Below are 20,996 nucleotides of genomic sequence, written 5' to 3'. Positions count from 1 at the left end.
TAGCATTAGGCAGCCTTTGAGTCATGCTTGTGGCGTGAAGACAATTTTCACACAGCTGCTCATCACCTTCACCGATTTTTAAAATGCACATATCAAAAGATCTCAGAGAAAATGTCATTGAAACGGATGAGAGGTGTCTACGTTGGTTCGTGATTGTTACTGTGGTATTGTTGCATTTCCGCGAGAAATGTTTGCCTTTTGAAAGTCATTTATGCAGGAAAATTTACACTAGAAATAATCCCAATGGCAAAGCGGAGGCTTGACTGTTGAACCGAATCCAGATACCAGTCAAAAGAAAAGAAAAGAAAAAAGCCGGGTTACGACATGCTGTAGTCGCATTGAACACATTGAAATGGGGGGGGGGGGCTATGAATTTGTGTAATCACAGCAGATGGTGGCAGCGGTAAACGCGAGGCCAGTTCTGCTGTTCCATGCTGTAGCAATGACTGAAAGGGATGGCTCTGAGGGAATAGCATCCCACAAGGGTCCCAAATGCCTGCCCCTCTGGTCCCAAGTTTAGTGTCCTAACCACAATTCCCATTAACTCTCCGCTGCTAGACTGTTACTGGCAAGACTCAGAATACAGTCAATAAGATCCACATGGAGAGGCAGGAAAATAACAGGACATTGTCACAATGCTTTGAAATCCTTCTCTGCAACAAATTTACATTCTGTGCCTTTTTCCCTTTACAATCGTATGACACATCAGGGCACAATAATTATTTAATGTTGACAGATGTATTGAAGGAAATATTATTTGATAGCTCTTGCAAAACTAACCAGTTTGCAGTTTTGAGACATGGTGTATCAGCATCCTGTAAATAAATCTGCTTTTGAGTCTCTGCATGTGATGTAGGTCTGTTACAGCCTGGACAAATGCATGACTCACCAATACAACAGTATGCATCCTTGAATTGTACAAGCTTTTTCATTATCTGAATATCTACAGTAAGAAGTAGGGCTTAAAAAACTAGTAGAAGAGTTGTCAGCTGACAGGTGGTGCTGTTTGTGTTTTTTAAATTTTTATTTCATCATGATTTATCTGACCTTTGTTGCGCATGAATGTTTTCAGGGTCCATTATTAGCCCTGAACAATAACTGGTTCGCAATACAAAAGTGGGCGGTGGTGCAGTGGGTAGCACTGTCGCCTCACAGCAAGAAGGTCGTGGGTTTAAATCTTTGGGCCTTTCTGTTCTCCCTGTGTCCGCGTGGGTTTCCTCTGGGCACTCCGGTTTCCTCCCACAGTCCAAAGACATGCAGGTAGGCCGATTGGAGGCTCTAAATTGCCCATAGGTATGAGTGTGTGAGTGAATGGTGTGTGTGCCCTGCGATAGATTGGCGGCCTGCCCAGGGTGTATTTCTCGCCCAACGCATGCTGGGATAGGCTCCAGCACCCCTCGCGACCCTGCTCAGAATGAGCGGGTATAGATAATGGATGGATGGATTAAACAAGTGTTCCGTCCCAAATAAGAATGTAACCCTGGGAATGCCGCCGTAAGTGACATTGAGATTGAAGATACAACAGATACATGTCCACATTTCCGTCAAACACCGCAGAAAAACAAGCAATTGTCAAGCAAGAAAATGGAAATCAAAGTGCATACACTCTTGCACTGCTCCCAGGTGTCTTGCGTCCCCTCAGGATGACATCATTTTTGACAAACCATTGCCATCTGGTTCTGACAGTGGCACCCGTGGGTCGAAATGTGGGTGTGTTGCTTTACTTAAAGGGACTACCTAAGGACGATGCTCACAAGGCGTGAGCACTGCAGGGAAGAATGGATGATGTATGAGAAATGCCTTTTAAGGCAGTGACAGCAGGGGATGTTGGATGAATTTATGTCCTTGGTGACAAATCTGATGTGAACTCCCAGACTGTTGTATAGGATCTCTCTCTCTCTCTCTCTCTCTCTCTCTCTCTGTTGAAGTAACAAGAGGGCATAGTGGCAGTCTGTCACCCTTCATTGCACTGCTTAGGCTCTTGATAAGATAACAGTCTTTATTTTGATGACAAGTGAAGATTATTCTGAAGAAGAAAACTGCACATGTTAGTGGAAATAATGACAGCCCCTCCTTGTTCTCATGCCTGTTTTCGTGGGAAATTCTTTTCTTTATCAGTCGTCTGTGAGTTGGTGGAGGGGGTTGGTCTGTGAACCCATGTAGAGGAATTGCCATGGGGGGTTTTTTTTCTTCTTATAAAACAGTCATCAAGATGAGGACTCCTCAATGGATGGACATAATACTTTGTCTGTGATGTAGTTGATGATAAACTGATGTGATCTTTACGTTCAGCCATGTCTGGCACAGGCTGTGATGGTGTGTTAGGAACAGTGGGAACATGGATTGTGGAACAGCCTCATCCTGTGTCAGTGTTCCAGGCCAATTGGATCAGAGCCACCCTGGTGACTTTGGCATAACCACAATTGTATGCATTACCCAGCTGCAATTTGTTTCTCTATTGCTGAGGCATCCTCTTTTTAAATATTCATAAATGTTCATAAAGAGAAAACTTCAAAAAGAAGGTGAGAGGACAAAAGGAATAGTTGATCATCAAATTACTATAAAGAATCTTTAGACCACAGTACATGTACTTCAACAAGTCAAAGCGAGCACACTGCTGGGGAGCTGTGGAAATACATTGGGAGATGAAACCCTTAATGGGTTAATCCCTAACATCTGTTTACTGTAGAGCGGTGGTAACCAACACTGTTCTTGTGGATCAACCATTTCGGTTGTCATTTCAACCATCATTTGGCAGACCTGTTTCTACTAAATAGCAGCTCAATAAAGATTTTTAGCTTTTGAATGAGGTGAGCTTTGTTAGGGTTGGAGTGAAAAGCACAGTAGATCTCCAGGAACAGCGTGGGTTACCACTGCTCTTGAGGATCTGTGGCTTAATACATCTTGAATGTGCATATAGCATATCCAATATATATAAGTCTTTCCATTTAGCATGGAATAAAAGGCTTTGTGTAGGAGGGGCTATAGGGTACACCTCGGCTGTCATTCTCCTGCATCTATAATGCCCTCCCTCCTTTGCCCTTGGCTTAAAGGGAAAGCAGCGATTGCATTTTTCACGCACATTCTAGACTGGCAGCCATAGCTGTTTGGGTCATGATCGAAAGATTCCGAACGACTGTGACTAAGCACAATACATGCTCAAACAACAATGCATGCTCCTGACCCCTCCAAGTACAGTAAATTGATTTCTTTGTGCTTGGAGACATCCAGAAATGCTAGCCACGTTCTCATGAGGTTTTGACGGATTGTAAAATGGGTTGTGGCAGAGCTTTTATGTCTGTACTTTATCTGGTAAAAGGCCATGAGGCCAAAAGCGCATCTTTTTTAGCAGGGACCCATGCAAGTGGGCCAACAGTAGAATTAACAGGCTTTGTGAAAGGTGGGCAGTTCATAGCATAAGCTATGTATGAGTGGTGTTTGCTGTAACATTTATGAGTGCTGTCACATTTTAATGTTTTATAATTTAGTCAGCTTCACATGCGCTGTTCAGCTTATAGACTCGCGAAAGTGAAAGGGAGCAATGGCTAACAACAGGCACTTTGGATGAGAGTGTGGGCCCACCTGTCCTGACTGGACATAGCAATCATGTGGTGGGCTTATGAATACCAATGGGAACTCTTAATTGTTACAAAATAGTCAAATGGCCAAAATATTATGGTCAAAAAATAAATAAGCTAAAATGTTTAATGTACAAACACTTTATTATTAAATCAGATTCATTTTTAGTTGACCTGCATGGTGTAATGAATATTAATCACAATTGCACTTTTTTTCAATTGTTTTTGAACCATCAAGCCATGGTCTTATGTTCTTGTCATGTCTCTTGTCCTAGGGAAAATTTAACCAACCATTAATTTAGCTTTTCCAACAGCTCACATTGTCTCAATCTGCCACCTTGTATTAATGACAGCTGACTGCCAGAGATTTTTAACAGACTTTTGGGATTTCCTTTTGTGCTCTGGTTTGTCTGCTGTGTGAGGAAGGACTTGCAGTGGATCGCACAGTCTGTTCTTTAAATGTGATTTCCTCAGATTTGAACAGAACACATTGGGATCATCCCTCTTGTAACACATGCAGTTTTTTTTGGCTGCATACCAACAAAATCCAGGCAAGGTCAGGGCATGCTGAGTTTTCTGACCATGTTTTTTGGGACTGAAGTACAGAACTAAACTGGACCTGAGTTGGATAGTTGTAAAGTTTGACAATTGAATACAGTGGAAAATAAGCGTAACCGCCAATGCAGTTTTAAAGTTAATGTGCAATTTATTCAATGCAATTCATTATTTGCTAAATGTTTAGAGAAGTTTGTTTGGGGTTATCAAGAAAAATAAAATAAAAATAGTTTCTTAACACAACGTTCTCCATTTGACTTTCAACTTAAAGGAATTTCATTTGGCAAAATAATTATAGATATCTACAGCATATTTTAGCAGATTTGATTTTTAATCTGTGAGTGTCATCCACGAGGTTCATTTCAAAATCTGTGGATGTCTATAATAAGATTTAGCTAAGTTCCTGCATTTAAATCTCTTTGTCTTTTCAGATTCCTCCAATTTTTTTTACCCGTATTACCTGTATCTGATCTTTACCATGTAAACCATGTAGGTCAATGTAGAATACACTCTCATTGGCTGTGGTAGAGAATGCAAGGGATTATGTAGCCAATCATAATGATTAGATAATCAGAAATAGACAGAGAGTTCTTATGGGAATTTGACTAGAACACAGGGTTAATATTTGTTCTCTTTTTTTTTTTAAAGCCATGGGATTGGGATCATTAATAAGCATATTGGGACATGGTTTTTTTTGGTCCAATGGGGATTGCACCCTTCCTGGCCCAACAGCACCTATTCTAGCAACCTCTCAATTTTCCTGGGGTGTTTCTCATCAAAGTACTAATAAGGGCCAGCCCTGCCTAGTTTAAGCAGTCTGACATAGAGAAGGTACAGAGTACTATGTCTGCTGACTCTCTGATGGTACCAGCTGAGACATGCACCTTTTGTTTTGAGAATTAGACCTATTTTGGTGCTTTTTTCCCTCAAGTCCAAAGCACTGTTTTAAAGCGTGGTTGTTTACATACGATTCGCCATGCGGTCTGCTTCCCAGTCGCAGTGCTCCTCTGATGGGTTGGGGGGGCGGGGTAATCTCTTGCCCTTTGTTGTTGTGGGGCTTGGTGGATAATGTGTCCACACAGTGTTTATGGCCCCATCTATATTTATCAATAGACGTAATCCCCTCTCTGGCATCGACCTTTGATAAGGCCTTTCACTCAGCCCGGGCGCAAAGTACAATAGGATGAATGCCAATGCTCTGCACGGTGTGCATCGGTCTCACCTTTAGTGGGGTTTATTTCACTGGAAAATGAGGGAGGAGAGTGCACAGGTATACCTGCTATTTTTAAAAATGGGAAAAACATGTTTAGCTACTTAAAAGCAGTTTTGGAATAATAGGAATGAGGATTTGGACTGTAGACCAACTGCTTTTGGGTGGAAAAGGTCATTCTTAAGAGGTTTTTCATTTTCATTTTGTTTGGAACAACAAGTTGATCCTTTCAGTAGCAGCACTGTGTTCTGATCAACTGTAAGACCTTGAAGGAAAATCTGCTCCTGCTCACAGTAGTAGTTTTTAGTCTTTGTTTAATACATTGCCATAAGCCAATGTAAACAATACAACCTATTTTTTTGTAGTTGATGTTGTTGTTTTTTTTTTTTTGATGTAGTTGACGGAAAAGGACCCAGGTACCCTGGAGGTTAAACAGTTCAGCCCATAGCCCTCTGGATAAAAAAAAAATTCCAGTTACTGAACTGACGATACTGATACTGCCTTTAATGAAAAGTCTTGTGTCATCATTACTGAAATGGTAAGTAAACAGACAGAGTCACGTTGTATGTTGTATTAACTAAAGAACAGCATTTGTACATTTTAAAGATGTGGCTATGTATTTGTAGTTCCCGAAATTGCTTTAATAAATAGGGGAAATACCATTAGGCAGAGTGCATCCCTGATCTTTTTAAGTGTCATTTAAAAAATACATTTTTGAAGAATGCTGTCCCTATTGGGGAACAGTGTGTCTGTTTGATTCTGCTGTTTATTTCATTTCAGTAATTCCACAAATACATTGTCTTTTTTTCATGAATGACATGGTGTTTTCGCCTACAAATCTTTGTAAACATGGGAAGTGTTAAAATCAATTACTTCCCCAGGTCCAAAATAGCATTGCGTTATACAGAGGATTTTTGCTTAGATTTATACGCTTGTTATTATTGCGATAATGGATTTACACAGTAATACATAGTCTTTGGCTGGATGCCAGGGGAAATAATTTGTCTGTACATTGTTCCCAGGTCTGTCTAAAAAAGTGTGTGAGGTGAGAATTTAATTGTTTTACGGGTAATTTGCAGCAGGCTGCGTGTTATCAGTTCGCTACAGGTAGTCGAGTGAATCATGTATTTTCAGGAACGTGAAGTGCCTCTACAGAACAGGTCTTCAGTGTTTTGCCTGGTTTGAGAATCCATACCAATTTGAGGAATGTACGTTTTCTTAATTTAGTGTGGTATCCCATCATACTTTCTACATAACCTCTCATAGCTTTAAACTGTACAGAATAATTAAAGGAAACAATTGTAATTTTAGGCTTGCTCCTGTGGTGGTTTAGGCTAGGGTTGTCTGATTGATTGGTCTGTTTGTCTTGTATCCTTTAGCCTACCTATAACACAGAATGCATTGCTAATGTTTCATAAGGAAGGCCATTAACTGGACCCCTGTTGTGGTGTCTGTTTACATAATTAAGATTAAAGGTCTATTAACATCTTGATTACTTATTTATTTCCCACGTTTTATTCTCAGTTTTCCCAGTCATATTTGTGTATATCAGTGCTCATCACTGTGACCTCCACCATCGATCCTTGAGGGCACAAACCAGCATGTACCCTCCTCAGAGTTGGCAAGTTGGGTTCACACAGACATGAGTTGGAGGAAGACACCTGATATACAGTTAAACAAGCAGACCTGCAGGGGGGCGCTAGTGCACTATAAGGCAGTGTCATACTGCCTGTCAGCTGAAATGCTCCCATCCCTGGGCAATTCTATTGTGTGTCACTCTGTAGGGATAGTCACAGTCAGCACTGGTACAGTCCACTTACAAAGGTCACATCCTTGCACTAGAACAGTGCCTTAACTATGTGAGCCGCTCACCACAGCTCTCTGATTACTTCTGTTGTTTTGCCTGGCACAGATTTAGTTGAGAGTTCTGAACCAGTCACTTCAGTCATTTAAGTGTGGAAACTCCCACATAAACCTAGACATGTTTGAGTGACAGGTTCCTCTTTAAGAGGTTGTATTATTGCTCTTTTCTGGATTTGGCTAAATCCTGCAACAAGTAGACAATGTTGTGCTTTAACAGAGAGGAGGAAACTAATCAGGTTTTATTGCACAGTGTTTACTAGATTTAGATTTAGTCATAAACTCATTCATTCTAATTTGATAACAATGACCACAGGATGGTAATTATTTACAATGAGATTTGATTTTTTCAGATTTCCACGTTGTATTTTGAATGTGTAAGGAGCCAGTGCACCATTTGAATGTTGATCTTTTTCATGAACTTTGTCATGTTCAACTCAACGGTGTGAACAGCAGTCCAGGCCTCATGACCCCCCAGCCCAGTCTGATTTCAGATTCTGTAGCCATTTAGGGATCCATCTGCTGAGTCTGGGTCCGGACCCATTTTAAACTTTGTGAGAGGGCATTTAAAGGTTAAATTTCATTTTAGCTTTGTATTGTAAATTCAGCAAGGGAGAATCAAGTGTGACCTTTGGTGTTTTACCTGAACTCAAACTTCAGACCTGCCATCATCAATGGCCTGGTGAATCTTTTTAATGGTTTGTTATATAAATTGAAATTAATTACCTCTTATAATGCTCAGCATTATAGGTATGCAGAGGACTTTTTGACAAGAATCATTTAAAGATATCCTGTTTTCATATTTGTGTTACTTTGAAATAGTCTTTGTTATGATATTCTAGGCATGATTTTACACTGTTTCTCAACTGGTCAGGGGAGCCATTGTAAATGCAGAATGTCAATCGAGCTGAGTTTTTAATTGGTTAGCTTTAATTGAGCTGTTAATTGATGCTGAGAAATAGACATCATCTGCCTGTAAACAGTCACTATTTAAGGCTGCTATTGTCTATTTATTTTTTAGAATGACCATAGAATTCAAAACAGTATGATGATGACTGCTCTGACCAGAATGGCCACATATCAACTTTCAGTGTTCAGCCAACCATTCAGTTAATCAAACCTATTTCATGAAAGAATGTTTAAGCTAAAGACCAGGGAGTGTTTAGGGTTGTGAATCAGTTTATCCTTCGTACTTGTGTGTCTGCATTAACAGCTTTCCAATTGTGTTATCTTTAAAATTATGCCTGTAAACATGAATGTAATGTATACCATATCAATTTTGAGCTGTGTACAGTCTCCCTACGTTGTGTTTTTCCATAAGCTAAAGAACAAGATTATGCAATGAAGTTATGTGGTTACCTACAATCCTGTTCTAAATATCACAATTGTTTTGACTGAAAAAAACATACTTTGCACGTAAAGCAATCTCTTGTAAGCATATGGAGGTGGAGTCTAATGTCCTAGTTATTTTATCTGTTGAAGCTGTGAACAGTGGCTTAATGGAATGACATATCATAACACACCAGTATTTGTCTTAATGGCACACCTCGGTGAGAAGAAAAGAGGGATTGAACACCACTGTGGATGAGCCTCTTTTTATTCACGTACTTAAAAAAAAAAAAAAAAAAAAAACAAGACAGAACTGAGCCACTTGTAGATATTATCTTGTGAAGAAAATGCATGAATTGCTAATGCTAATCAAAGATTGCAGTTCACAAAATCATTGTTTGCAAATTAGCTTGTAAGAACAGACAAGTGAGGCTTCACGCTGCAAAAAAAGCCTTTCTTAAGTGTTTTGTCTTGTAATCTTATTTCTTTTCTCTCAAGGAGAAAATATTATCTTGTATTAAGTTACTGTATGTTTGACAAGTGAAATTTTCCCTCATTGGCAAATCTTGAAATAAGCCAAATTGTTTCACCTTATTGGAAATATTAATCTTATTTATCAAAAAAGTAATGTAAATAAGTCGTAAAGTAAAATACTTTGAAATTGACTTATTTTGTTTTTTACTGTGCATTTGTTGATATACAGTGAGCTCCATAATGTTTTGGACATATGTATATTTTTATTTGGTTCTGTACTGTACAATTTAAAATTTGTAATCAAGCAATTCACATCTTGTTAAAGTGCACATTAAACAAATAAAGTGATTTTATTTTGAGTATTTTTCTACTCTTTGTTTTCACCATAGAAATGACAGCACTTTTTTTATTCACTTCCAGGCACCATAATGTTTGGGGCATGTTAATGCTATGTAAATAAAGTAGTTATGTTTAGCACTGTGTCGCTTGAGTGCTTGTCTTTTCTGATGTTGTGCTGGGCCTGTGATGGACCCATCTTCAGCTCCTGCTTGTTCTGTAGCAAGTTACCTTAAGTTTTCTCTTCAGCATATGAAACGTATGTTCGATTGGATTCAGATTTGGTGAATTACTTCGCCAGTCAATAATCTTCCAGTTTTTGGCTTTGAAAATCACCTTTGTTGCTGTTGCAAGTATGTTTGTAACCATTGTCTTGCTGTAGGATGAAGCGCCGTCCAGTGAGACCTTTTTTAAGAACTCTGCACACTATTTTTTTCTTTGCAAACTATAACCTGGCCGTCCTGTTTTTCGGCTAACTAGTGGTTTGCAGCTTGCAGTGTAGCGTCTGTAGTTCTGTTTAAGTCGTCTGTGGACAGTAGTCACTGACTCATCCACATTTTTGTCCTAAAGAGTTTCTGATCTGCCAGACAGGTGTCTGGGGGTTCTTCTTCGTAATGAGAATACTTTGTTCATCAGCTTCCTTAGCCTGTCAGGCTCTTTGCGATTACTGAGGTCACCAGTGCACGTTTTCTTCTTAATGATGTTCCAGACAGCTGACTTTGACCAATGTCTCTGTTTGTTTTTTTAAAGCCTCATATTGGCTTCCTTGACTTTCATTGGTATAACTCGGGTGCTTATGCAGACAAACACCAATAACAGACTCAAGGCAATCAAAAGCCTAGAATCAAGATCAGATACTGAGAGCTCTCTTATACCTGCACTAAGAAAGCAGCTGAACACAGCTCACTAATTAGAAACACCTGTGAAGCTCTTTGTCCCTAACATTACGATGCCCTGAAATGGAGGACCATAAATTAAAGAGCTGTAATTTATACATGGTGAAATGCATAAGCATGCCTGTAATAAAAACTGAGAATCTATGCTTTAACCACATGTGAATTGTTTGTTTACAAAAAATTGTGGTGTGGACTGTGCAGAGCCAAATCGAGAAATAAACATTCTTATATAATAAATATTCTTATATATATAAATCGTCTTTGTCCGAAACATTATTGAGCTCACTGTATTTGTACAATGCCGGGATGTGTTTCTGTTGGTCAGTAATGGACCATTTCAATAAATGGCTTTGCTCCGTGAAAAGACATTGTTATCGCTTCAGATCAGTGAGTCATAGGTTAAACACAATGGTCTGCCCATTTTGTAATTAATGAATTCTCGTCCTCCCATAATCCCCCTTCTTTGAACCATGTAATAGCATAAAAAATGTAAGCTTTTGCAGTAAGATCTTTTCAGGACTTGCTTGTTTGGCACCAGAGGTGCCCCCCCCCAGTAGGACGTAGGTAGGGGAACAAGGGACCTGTCTGAATAGCCAATTTAAGCATAAACATACAAGCTTTGAAAGAAGTCGCTCGCAGGCTTGCAGTCTATATAGAGTATGTGATTGTTAACTGAAAGCAGTCGTCCTTTCTATGGTTCCCAATCTAAATTCCCCAACCAGTAAGTGAGCAACTCAAAGAAGGCTCCTGTTGCTCACTCTTATGGGGTGAATCATTTCTGCTGGGAGGAAGTGAACAGAGAGATGTCATAAACATAAACGGAGCAGAAGAAATCATACAGGACCTTTAGAGCGAGGCGTTAAAGAGGGCACGGGGTGGGTGTCAGGAAATGGTTTTAATCAGAGACGGACCGCATCTAGTCATCAGGGAGGTACATGATTTTCGTGGCAACAATGTATGTGCAATGAATGTACGAAATGTGCAATGAATGTGGCCCTGTTACGGTCATCTTTTTTAAATGTATTGTAATACTTGTTTGGAATGGAAATTTCCAGTTGTAGACGCTGTCGAATTATTACTACAGGCTAAAAAGTACGCCGTACGCCGCTTTCAATGCTCCCATTTATTTCACCAGGTGTCAATCATAGACGGAACAAGTGTTTATAAGACAAATTCCTGATGACATCATTTCCTGTTGCAGGGAATTGATCAATTAACAAGATACAGTACACCTATTGCTTCCCAGGTATTTTAGTGTCCACATCATCAGCTGCTCAGAAGAAGAAATTATAATAATAATAATAATCTGTACCTTTCAATATTTCAGGGCTTTTGATATCATATTCATCATAAATATGTACATGTTTGTGTGTTCCATCACTGAGACTTGGCAACCTCTATTAGTCTTCACAATTCTTTGCTTTGGTGTTGAGCAACATAATGGGCAAATCTAAAAGTCTGGACAATCTTCGGAAATCTGAAGTAAACCTGAACTTGTCCTTCACATTTTGGGAAGGATTGGTTGTGTAAGCAGGGGATAAAAAAGAACCTAATCACTTCATATAAAACACAGCATTCTTGCATAACCATCTAGCAGGAACTTGGCTGGATACTCGGTGAAAAAGAGTTTATTCTGAACCAGTCTGCACCATTCACAGCTACCATCAGAACCTTCCTGTGGAAGTCTTTATTTTGATCATATTTATTCAGTTTTATTTTTTGACATACAGTAGGGTTTAGCCAGAAGGCTGTTCAATTCACTAGGTTCTCCCATTTGTTTCCATATTATAAAATGTTTCTGGTCTTATAGGAAATGTCTTGCTTCGGAATTGAGATTATAAACATTGAATTGGCATGGGTTTTTTTCCTCTTCTGCAGTGCTCTGGGAATGCTTTGGGAACATTACGTTTAAACATCTTGTCCAGAGTGACTTAAAAAGCTTAAAATTCTTTTACATGCATTTCCATTAATACAGTCAAATAGGTTGCAAGCCTAATTCCCAAAACATGATGCTACACTGGCACCCTAGACCCACTGTGCATGCATGTGGTAAATGGTAAATGGACTGCATTTATATAGCGCTTTTATCCAAAGCGCTTTACAATTGATGCATGTGAGCTTTTGCTAGCATGAACTGTAGAGTTTGACCAAAGGATCGGTTTTCAGTTGATTTTCTTTTGCTGGCTTGCATTTGCCTTTTATAAACAAGTGGCTTAAAAGTGGAACTGCAACATTTTAGGGAGTTTGGGTGGTCAAGAGAAATGATTTTAGGTCATCTAAGGCATTGCTTTTTAGCTATAAAATAAAATTAGTTTAAAATTCCCTGAAATAGAACCAGCTCACAGCCATATTCTTTGACAGCTCTTGGTGATGTCACAGGAATGGTTACACTGCATCTCATGTCTCTTACATGCTGTCAGATAGGCTCTGACATCAGAAGAGCTTACAAAGAAATGAAACCGTGGAGGGCGTCATTGTGTTACCCCTGGGTGTAATAACGGCTTTGACAGCAAGTGTCAACTTTCATAAACTTCCCATAAATCTTTTTGTTTTGTTTTTTTTTAGTTCACGTTTTTTTTTTCTCCCGTTATGAAGTTAAAGTTTTGCTTTAAGTTTATAACACAAGATGGAATGTTCCCTATAAACATTTCTGGAGGTTGGCTTTAATTCCTCATCCCTTTACACTTTATTTAATGTGAGAGCAGACAGTCCGTCCTTCATCTGTATTTTTTGCTTTATTTAGACCGGTAGAAAACAGAGCGGGTAGCAGATAGAGAAGGGATCACAGCTCGGAGGGTACCAAGGCTGGAAATTGAGATTCCGTTCACATGGGGGCATGGAGAATTATTATTATTTTTTTTTAAGAATTAAAAAAAAAAATTGGAACAGATTGTAGATTTCCACCCAAACTTCAAAACATATTCTCCACATTTTTCCAGTCTTAAAATATGTAGAATAGGTGATGATGAATAAATTATGTCCAATATGATAAGAAACAAAAAGTGCTGTCATAGCATTAAAATGTTGAGTCATCTACAGAAACCCCCTTCATAAAACAATACAGGTTGGAGTTGCCCAGGGTTGTGCAAGTGAGGCACTTTAGAAGGCCCATGTCATTGATTCTTATTTAAAGATGCGGTATATATTCATGTATAAACGTATTCTCGCTGTAAAACCACACTGTAGGGCTTTATTTTGCCCTGATGAAGGAATGTCCTGATGCGACTGCTCCATTAGCTATTTTCAGAACCAAGACTCCTTGGGGATCCGTGATGAGGGGAGGCGCGTCCCCTGACTCCTGTTCTGACTTCTGACCCTTGATCTGTAACCCTGGGAGCTATGTTGAGCTAGGCTTACAGCTCGGAAAATCATGACGCTGCAGCACAGTCCCTTCGCACAGTAATCAACGCTCCTCGAAACAGCCTTTTCTTTCCCTTAATGTTTGGTATTCCAAAGATCTTGAGCCCAACCCCTTTTAAGTACCGATTAAGTACCTTGCTCAGGGGTACGACCACTGTGCTCCACATCTGTGGCTGATTTTTACCAGCCCAATTCCAGGGAATGTGGCACAGTGTGGCACTGAGATCATTACATTTAACTGGCCATGGCTCATAAGCTTTGTGGCTCCATTCAGAAGAGTGCTGCTTGCTTAGTGCAGTCAGCTGTTATCCCAGTAGCTAGGACATTTTGTGAAGTACAGTGTCTTAATGTCCTGCCTTTAGAGTCTTCTATGATTCAGGGTCTCTGCAAATATTTCTTCAGTTTTTTCGAATTCATTTTGTGTAGAAGTTTATGTCCTACTGAGAGTGGTGGTTGTGCAGATTTCTCAGGTTTTAAGTCCATTTGGACTCAAAATGTTTAATGAACATTCAGCTTTCAGATTTTATTTGTGGTGAGAAATAATTTCTGCCACTGTGCATTTGGCACTTTGGCACTTCACTTGGGAGAAAATCACTACTCATCAATATATTACAGCATACTGTTTGAAATGAAGAATATACAGTAACTAAATAATACGTTCTTAGCCAATTTCAAATTAATCTCAACCTATTTCACATCAGTGTGTTATAAAATGCTACTTTTGATGGATACAGCTCATAATTGGAATTTTACAAAGCAAGTAAACAACATGTGGCTGTAATTACATAAGCATGACTGCTTTTTAAATTAATATTGTAATTTATGTTGACATTTATTTTATGATTTTATATTTTAATATGATGTTTTTTGATTTGTTACTGTCTGTTTCAACGATAATGACACAATAATTACATACTGTATATTAAGGCTCCGGGCCTTACTTGAAGTCACATGTAAAGCGAGATCAGTAAAATGGCAAGTCATCATTTCCTGTACTCTAACCTGATACCAGATAGCATCAGGTCATCCCCCAAACACCATGGCAACCATTTGAGCCACTGCTTTGTGCAGACTACAGCGCATTTGTCATATTTTGTTTCTGTAATGGGAAAAGTGCTCGGAATTGGACGGTTAGCACAGTTGTAATTTGAGGAGATATGTGGAGGCGTGAGATACACACACACACACACTCTCACACACTCACTGGCATACAGACACACACACACACACACACAGACACACTGACACAGACGCACACCCTGTTCAGACAGCCCCCCCTCTCCTCCCGCATGCCCATCTGTTGCAGCAGTGCAGGCACTGCTAAGGCAGCCTGTGCCATGTCTTCATCCAGTCGGATGGGCATGCTCTCAGTGTAGCTCCTCAGGGCTGCAGACGGGACCTGTGGCTGCTGGTGCAGAACACTGCAGTAAGTCTGCTTTCGCTTTGTTTTCTCCTGGTCTTCCTCCTCTAATTGCTGTGCTACTGTAGCAGTGATCATTGTGAAGACAGACTTCCTCTAGAGAGGAACTGAGTAGCTGCCAGACAGAGCACGGAGTAATGGAAGCTGTTAGAGGTGCGGAAGAATTACCTGAGTGATTTATTCAGCTAGAGGGAAGATCCCTTCCCACTGTATGGCATGGTTGTGTGTGTGTGTGCGTGTGTGTCTGCATTTCATTGTGTGTGTGTGTATGTGTCTGTGTTTCTGTGTAGGTGGTTTCTACAGCTCAGTTTCTATAGGTAAGGAGATATGGGAGACCTGTTTATGGTTTGCTAAGTGTTACAACACCACATTGAACCTGCTTAACCCCTCTAGCTAATCCCCCCCAGCCTTTCAAGAGCTCAGTAGGTTTGGTCACCTGGGCAGCTGCCTTTACTTATGTGGGCTTGAACAGCGTTGCCCTAACGACCTCCATCCCTACGGCCCATCGAGCCACCTGACCCCCCACTAACCCCCCCCCCCTTGACTCAAATAGGATTTGCAATTGCTGGAGGCAGCAGTTTCTGCATGGCGATCTCATTACCACACCGTGCTCATACCCCAGTCTTCCCCCTGCCCTCTGTGCCGTATGGAGCAGCCCCATTCACGAACGCCGCCCCCTGACCGATGAGGTCGTTTGACCCGCCCGGCCCTCCTGCCTTCGCCAGTATCTGGCAGGTGACGCAGGAGTCGTTTACCTCAGAAGCTGGGAGTTTCTCTGCATCAGGAAAACCTTTGCGGTTGTGGTGTTGCTAACACTTCGCGGTTGGATAAGGAAGTGCCTGGTCGTGAGCTCCCGTCATGTAGGACGCTCTTTGGAGAGCAGGTAAAGAGCGGGTAAGGGTGGGGCCGAGGGCTACAGGTCCGTTCTGGTGGAGGTGTTGTATTGAAAGGACCTTGAGGTTATGTAATTCTGCTGTCTTCGTTGCCGTGTTTGTTTGAGGCTCCAGCTGGCCAGGTTGGTCATTCTGAGTGCCACATGGTAATGGGTTTCTATCCCGTTTCAAGTCCCATCTAATTTAGCTAAAAGGAATCACTTTTGATTTATTTCTATTCACCCTACAATTTATGAAGGCATGTCTTGTCAGACCTAAAGAGTAGTGGAGTCTTTTACAAACCGTGTAAAATTTAAAAGCAGTTTAGAGTCATTTCCAGCTGTGGAATACAATCAGAGAGAGTGCGCATTTAACAGCGCTGTCCCTGTGCTCAAGGACAAGTCAGATGTGGGGCAGTCTGGTGAAAACAGATAATGCAAGGTCAGATAGCCCATATTTTCAGTGAGAATGACATGCAGCGATACTGTACTCCGCTGATGAGATGGAGGTCAGCCGAGAAGGCCAATCGGTGGCCCCCTTTCTGTAACCATGATACAACGGTGATGATGGCGACTGTGATTCATGGTGCTGCCGGGCACTGGGGTGGTGGGTGGCTGGAGGAGGGGCTGGGGAATCAGATGTAGCTGCTCTCTGACCCCCCGGCCTTCTCCTCAGTTGCTCAGGTATGGTTATTCCACGTTCTGGCCCTCGTTTGATTTGACACTCTCGTGGTTGGGAGCTATTCAGTGTTTGAGCTGCGTGAGCATGATGTGGTGTGCTTCCTGGAATATTAAGGCATAAATTATGTACATACAGTATGTGTGAGTTGTAAGTATTTACAAATGTAGATCTTTGAATTATAAGGTTATATCTGCATGTAGTATAGTAATATTATTAACAACACTATTACTGTATATAAATATTACATTGGTATTTATTACTACACTGTATTTGCAAGCTTTGCATGCTAGAACATGTATATACCCATGTTATTTTGATATACTGTACATTTATAGTGTATGACACTGTTGTCAAATTGTCCTAGAGGCCCACAGTGTGTGCTGATTTTTGGGATGTTCTTGGCACTAGTGGCACATTGAAGTCGTTGATTGGTTAAAGAATCCATTCACCTTATTTTTAAGGCCTTAATTGGCAGCTGATTGAAAGGAAATCACAAAAACCTCCAACACTGTGACCCCCTGGGAATTTAGTCTGACACCCCTGTTGTGTGAAGACTTCAAAACTAGTTAAACTGGATATTGACTACAAGTTGAACAGGACAAAATGCCCCTAGAAAATTTTATTTGATGTAATGTCATTGTTGTATATGATTATCTATATATATATATATATTGTGGCAGACGGCAGGGAGAGGTGAGGGGAGTGGTGATTGAGGGCAGATATCTTGCAGCTCGCTGGCTCCACCCCCGAGCCTTTATATGGACTTCCTGCCCCAACGAGGCAAGCCTGGGCTTCATTAAGCCAATAAGTGGATGGGGATAAAAGGGGAAGCGGGTTGCACAAACGGTGCAAAGTACCGAGAGGGAAACGCGTGTTGTGGAGACTGAGTTGTGATCTGGACTGTTTGACTAACCCCGCTGTGTACCGAACTGTTTTGGCTGAGGACCTGGTTTTTTGGATTACCCCTGGAATACGGAGAAAGGACAACGAGAACGGATTGTGGACTGTGAATTGGTTGCTGAATTTCCCCCTTTCCCTCTGTGTGTAAATTTCCCTAATAAATTCCCCAATTGCACTCTAGTTGTGTTTCGTGTGCCTGTTTAGTTATTGAATTGGTGACGTGGAAACCCCACACCCGTGAGCCTGCCACAATATATATATATATCAGTTCAGAATGTCAAAATGTTGGTTTTGACAATAAGATTTAGGTCTATAGTATTACTTGTGATTTTCTCATGTTTAAATCAGCTGGTTACAGAATACCACACGTTCTGGAATAACTTTGACAATTGTTCATGCAAGGAAGCTGCCTCTGTCGGTACTCAAGTTGTGTGTGGGCTCTGGTTGTCATTCGCTGTCATTTTCACCCTTTTCTGGTGTAATGGGTAGGTCAGTATACGGAAGCTAGTGTGTCTTTGTCTTCACGTACAAACCAGTTCTTTTGTGAACTGGACCCACATAAATTACCTGGGAGTTTGGCATTTTCTTTATCGATGCCAAATATAGAGGGACTCCTCTTCCAGGATCAATTTAATATTTTGTAAGGAGGAAATGCCCCCTCTACCCAAACAGAAGGGATTTTGGGAAACCTTCACCAGTGGTGCATATAAACCCAGTATGCAAGAATTTGGAGAGGTGTGACTGAACCGGGTAGAATGGGGGAAGTATGGATGAGTATAATATTTGAAGATTACAATATTCACATATGTGGACACATAAATTTGAACTTGTAGTATAGCGCTTTTATGTCATTTTTATTTGGTAATTTTTTTAATTCCTTTTAATTTTTTAGAACAGAATTTGGTGATGTTCATTGAGTTTTACACTGTCACCTAGTGGCTGTTTAGTGCATTCTGTTTATACTTTGGCAATTTTACCATAGTTGGATTTTAACGCTGTCATGCAATCATTGAAAAATATCACGGAATTAACCTGTACCATTAAAAAAAAACGTTGACATATTACCACATTTTGTGGTTCTACCAACTGTTCATCATTCTCTGCATTTACATAGCCTATGACATTGTAAACTTTTCAAAAGAAGGTTTTTTCTGGCAAAGGTACAACGAGTTTCATAGTATGCTTGTTTATTTCTGTATGATGGAGTTATGATGAGGTTCACCGGTGGCCGTGGTAGACTGAGAGATTTTTACTTGGTTCTCTGTTCTTGGCCTGGCACAGACTTCACACAGGTGTTGGCCACATGTTCAATACCTGGTACTGTAGCAATAGTTTTTTTTCTTTTTATGAAGGGGGGGGGACTTCAGATCACCTGAGCTGTCGACGGAATAAAGGGAAGAAAGACAAACTTAAAACATACATTTTTCTTCTGCATAGCCTGAGCAGAATGATAAACTGTTATTTAGTAGGTCTGTTCAGTTATTATTGAGTGCTGCCTTTCGTTGCCTTCACCTTAGTTGCCAGGTTACCTCATTTAGGCATAGATTCTTGGGTTTCTCTTTATAATGTGTTATAAAGCCAATCTACTGCTGCACTGAATGTGCTGTATTTAAAAAAATTCCAATCAAATCTTGGACCTCCATTTTTTTTGCTCTTGTAAACTGCTAACTAATAGGATAATTGTGTTATATTAATAGTAATTTGATCCCATAATATACCTTGCACTGCGTGTTTCACTATGTCTTGTTCATAAACAGTTGCAGTGTGGCACTAGATGATTATTAGTACACACATGCTAAAAATGGCACATGAATGATTTAGTTGGCATTGAATTAACACCATAAATATTTTTGTACACCGCATTACACAGTATTACTGGGTATTGGTTTAACCATAATTTAGTCTATACCATTAATAGAATGTGCCAGTCTTAATCATTTTAACCCCTGAAGTCGCAGTGGGTTTATTTGCATTCATTCTGTTTTTTATGGTGAAATTTTCAATCATTCTGGTTACACAATATACTGTTTGAAAGTGTTTAAACTCAATGCTGGCTATGTTTGCATTGTGTTTGTGCTATGTTTGTTTCTAAGCCCACCAAGGCACAGCCTAAACATTGATTTTGGACATTGATGATTATGTTCTTGATACACTTCCAGATGTACCAAGAACAGCTTGGAATCAGCACCAAGAACAGAAAGTCATGATTAGAATTCGCAAAAAATATGAAGATAGGCCTGATTAGTTTTGGAAACAAGTTTATGGACCGATGAGACAAAGATAAACCTTTACTAGATTGATGGAATGGTGAAAGGGTGGAGAAAGAGGAGGGCTGCTCTGGTCCCTTGGCATAATACTTCCTTTGCCAAGCATGGTGGAGACAGTGTGATACTGTAGCTTGGGCCTGTATGGCTTCATCTGGATAAACTGCATCTTTTATCGATGATGTAAGCAGTGATGGCAGCAACAAAATGGCAGCTGAAGTGTACAGAAAAATATTGTCCACCAATATTCAGAGAAATGCCACCAAACTCACTGGTTGGAAGTTTATTATGCAGCACGATAACAAACCAAAACATACTGCAAACTTAACCAAGGAGCTTATCAAGAAGAAAAGGTGGAACTGTTTGACATGGCCCAGTCCCCACTGTATGTGTTTTTCACTTGCTCTAAAGGAGTCTGAAGTCCAAAACCCCAGCTAACACACAGCAACTGAAAGCTTGGCAGAGCATCTCAAATTGGACTTGGCAATAGTTGGGAAATGTGTCAACTGTGGGGATTCTGACCGAAACAAGAAAATCTTGTGGTTTTGGATTGCCATCTGGTTTCTTACAAATGTCTGAAATTGTTGTTAATTGAGGTGAATTGGACTCCTACATGAAGCCCTTAAGAGTTAAAATCCAGATTCCCTAGTTCTAAAGCTTTAATGAATGATGATTTCACAGTTTTTGTGCAAGATGCTACATGACATGGTGAGCATAGTGCTTCCTGGAAAATCGTTCAGCCACCTGCTGTGCTGTCAATTGCAGCTCCTCTTTCATTCAATCTCTTACTGCATTGCAAGCAAACTCATTTGCTAGCGTTCTTTCATTCAATTGTTCTTCATACCATAACATACATGCTGCCCCAGTATGGTACTGACTTATGGAAATGCTATAAAGTAGTTTCACCACTCAAGAGCTTCAGACTGCCCCACACATCTGCTAATTTGCAAGAATCCTCAGTCAAATTACTCACTGACTAAAGTCAGTGGTTTACATATATTTATTAGTGCTTTTGTCTGATTGGGGTACAGTTATTTATACTTTTCTATATTAGCCTGCTTGAGAAACCGTTCAACTGCATAGAACTGTCCATATTAGGGGAGGGAAATGGATTACCCAAGCAATAGCTGAGAGATTAACAAATCATGGGAGGGTTGGTGGCATTTTAAATCGGAAAATAAATTTGCTGTTCCCCTCAATAGAGACCACCATCATCAAGTGTTTTCCAAGGCCAGTCGGTAGAAGTTAAGGTTACACCTTG

At 40.3% G+C, this 20,996-nt stretch overlaps 1 protein-coding gene across 7 annotated transcripts in view; it reads left to right on the top strand.

The window, feature by feature from the left end:
• prkag2a (protein kinase, AMP-activated, gamma 2 non-catalytic subunit a) overlaps positions 1 to 20,996 on the top strand; it is a 115,880-nt gene that overhangs the window by 1,292 nt on the left and 93,592 nt on the right. Inside the window, exon 2 of one of the 7 annotated variants that reach the window (XM_064332562.1) lies at positions 5,741 to 5,881. The exons of 4 other annotated variants lie outside the window; for them this stretch is intronic. In XM_064332562.1, the coding sequence (XP_064188632.1) occupies positions 5,879 to 5,881 (3 nt within the window). In that variant the 5' untranslated portion in view covers positions 5,741 to 5,878. Of the gene's footprint in view, positions 1 to 5,740; positions 5,882 to 14,888; positions 15,025 to 15,756; positions 15,902 to 20,996 lie in introns of those variants that run through there. 2 more of the 7 variants (XM_064332563.1, XM_064332564.1) reach the window with 2 other exon arrangements.

The sequence above is a fragment of the Anguilla rostrata genome, chromosome 4, assembly GCF_018555375.3.
Source record: "Anguilla rostrata isolate EN2019 chromosome 4, ASM1855537v3, whole genome shotgun sequence".
Taxonomy (NCBI): Eukaryota; Metazoa; Chordata; class Actinopteri; order Anguilliformes; family Anguillidae; genus Anguilla; species Anguilla rostrata.
This window is presented reverse-complemented; position numbering and strand designations above follow the sequence as displayed.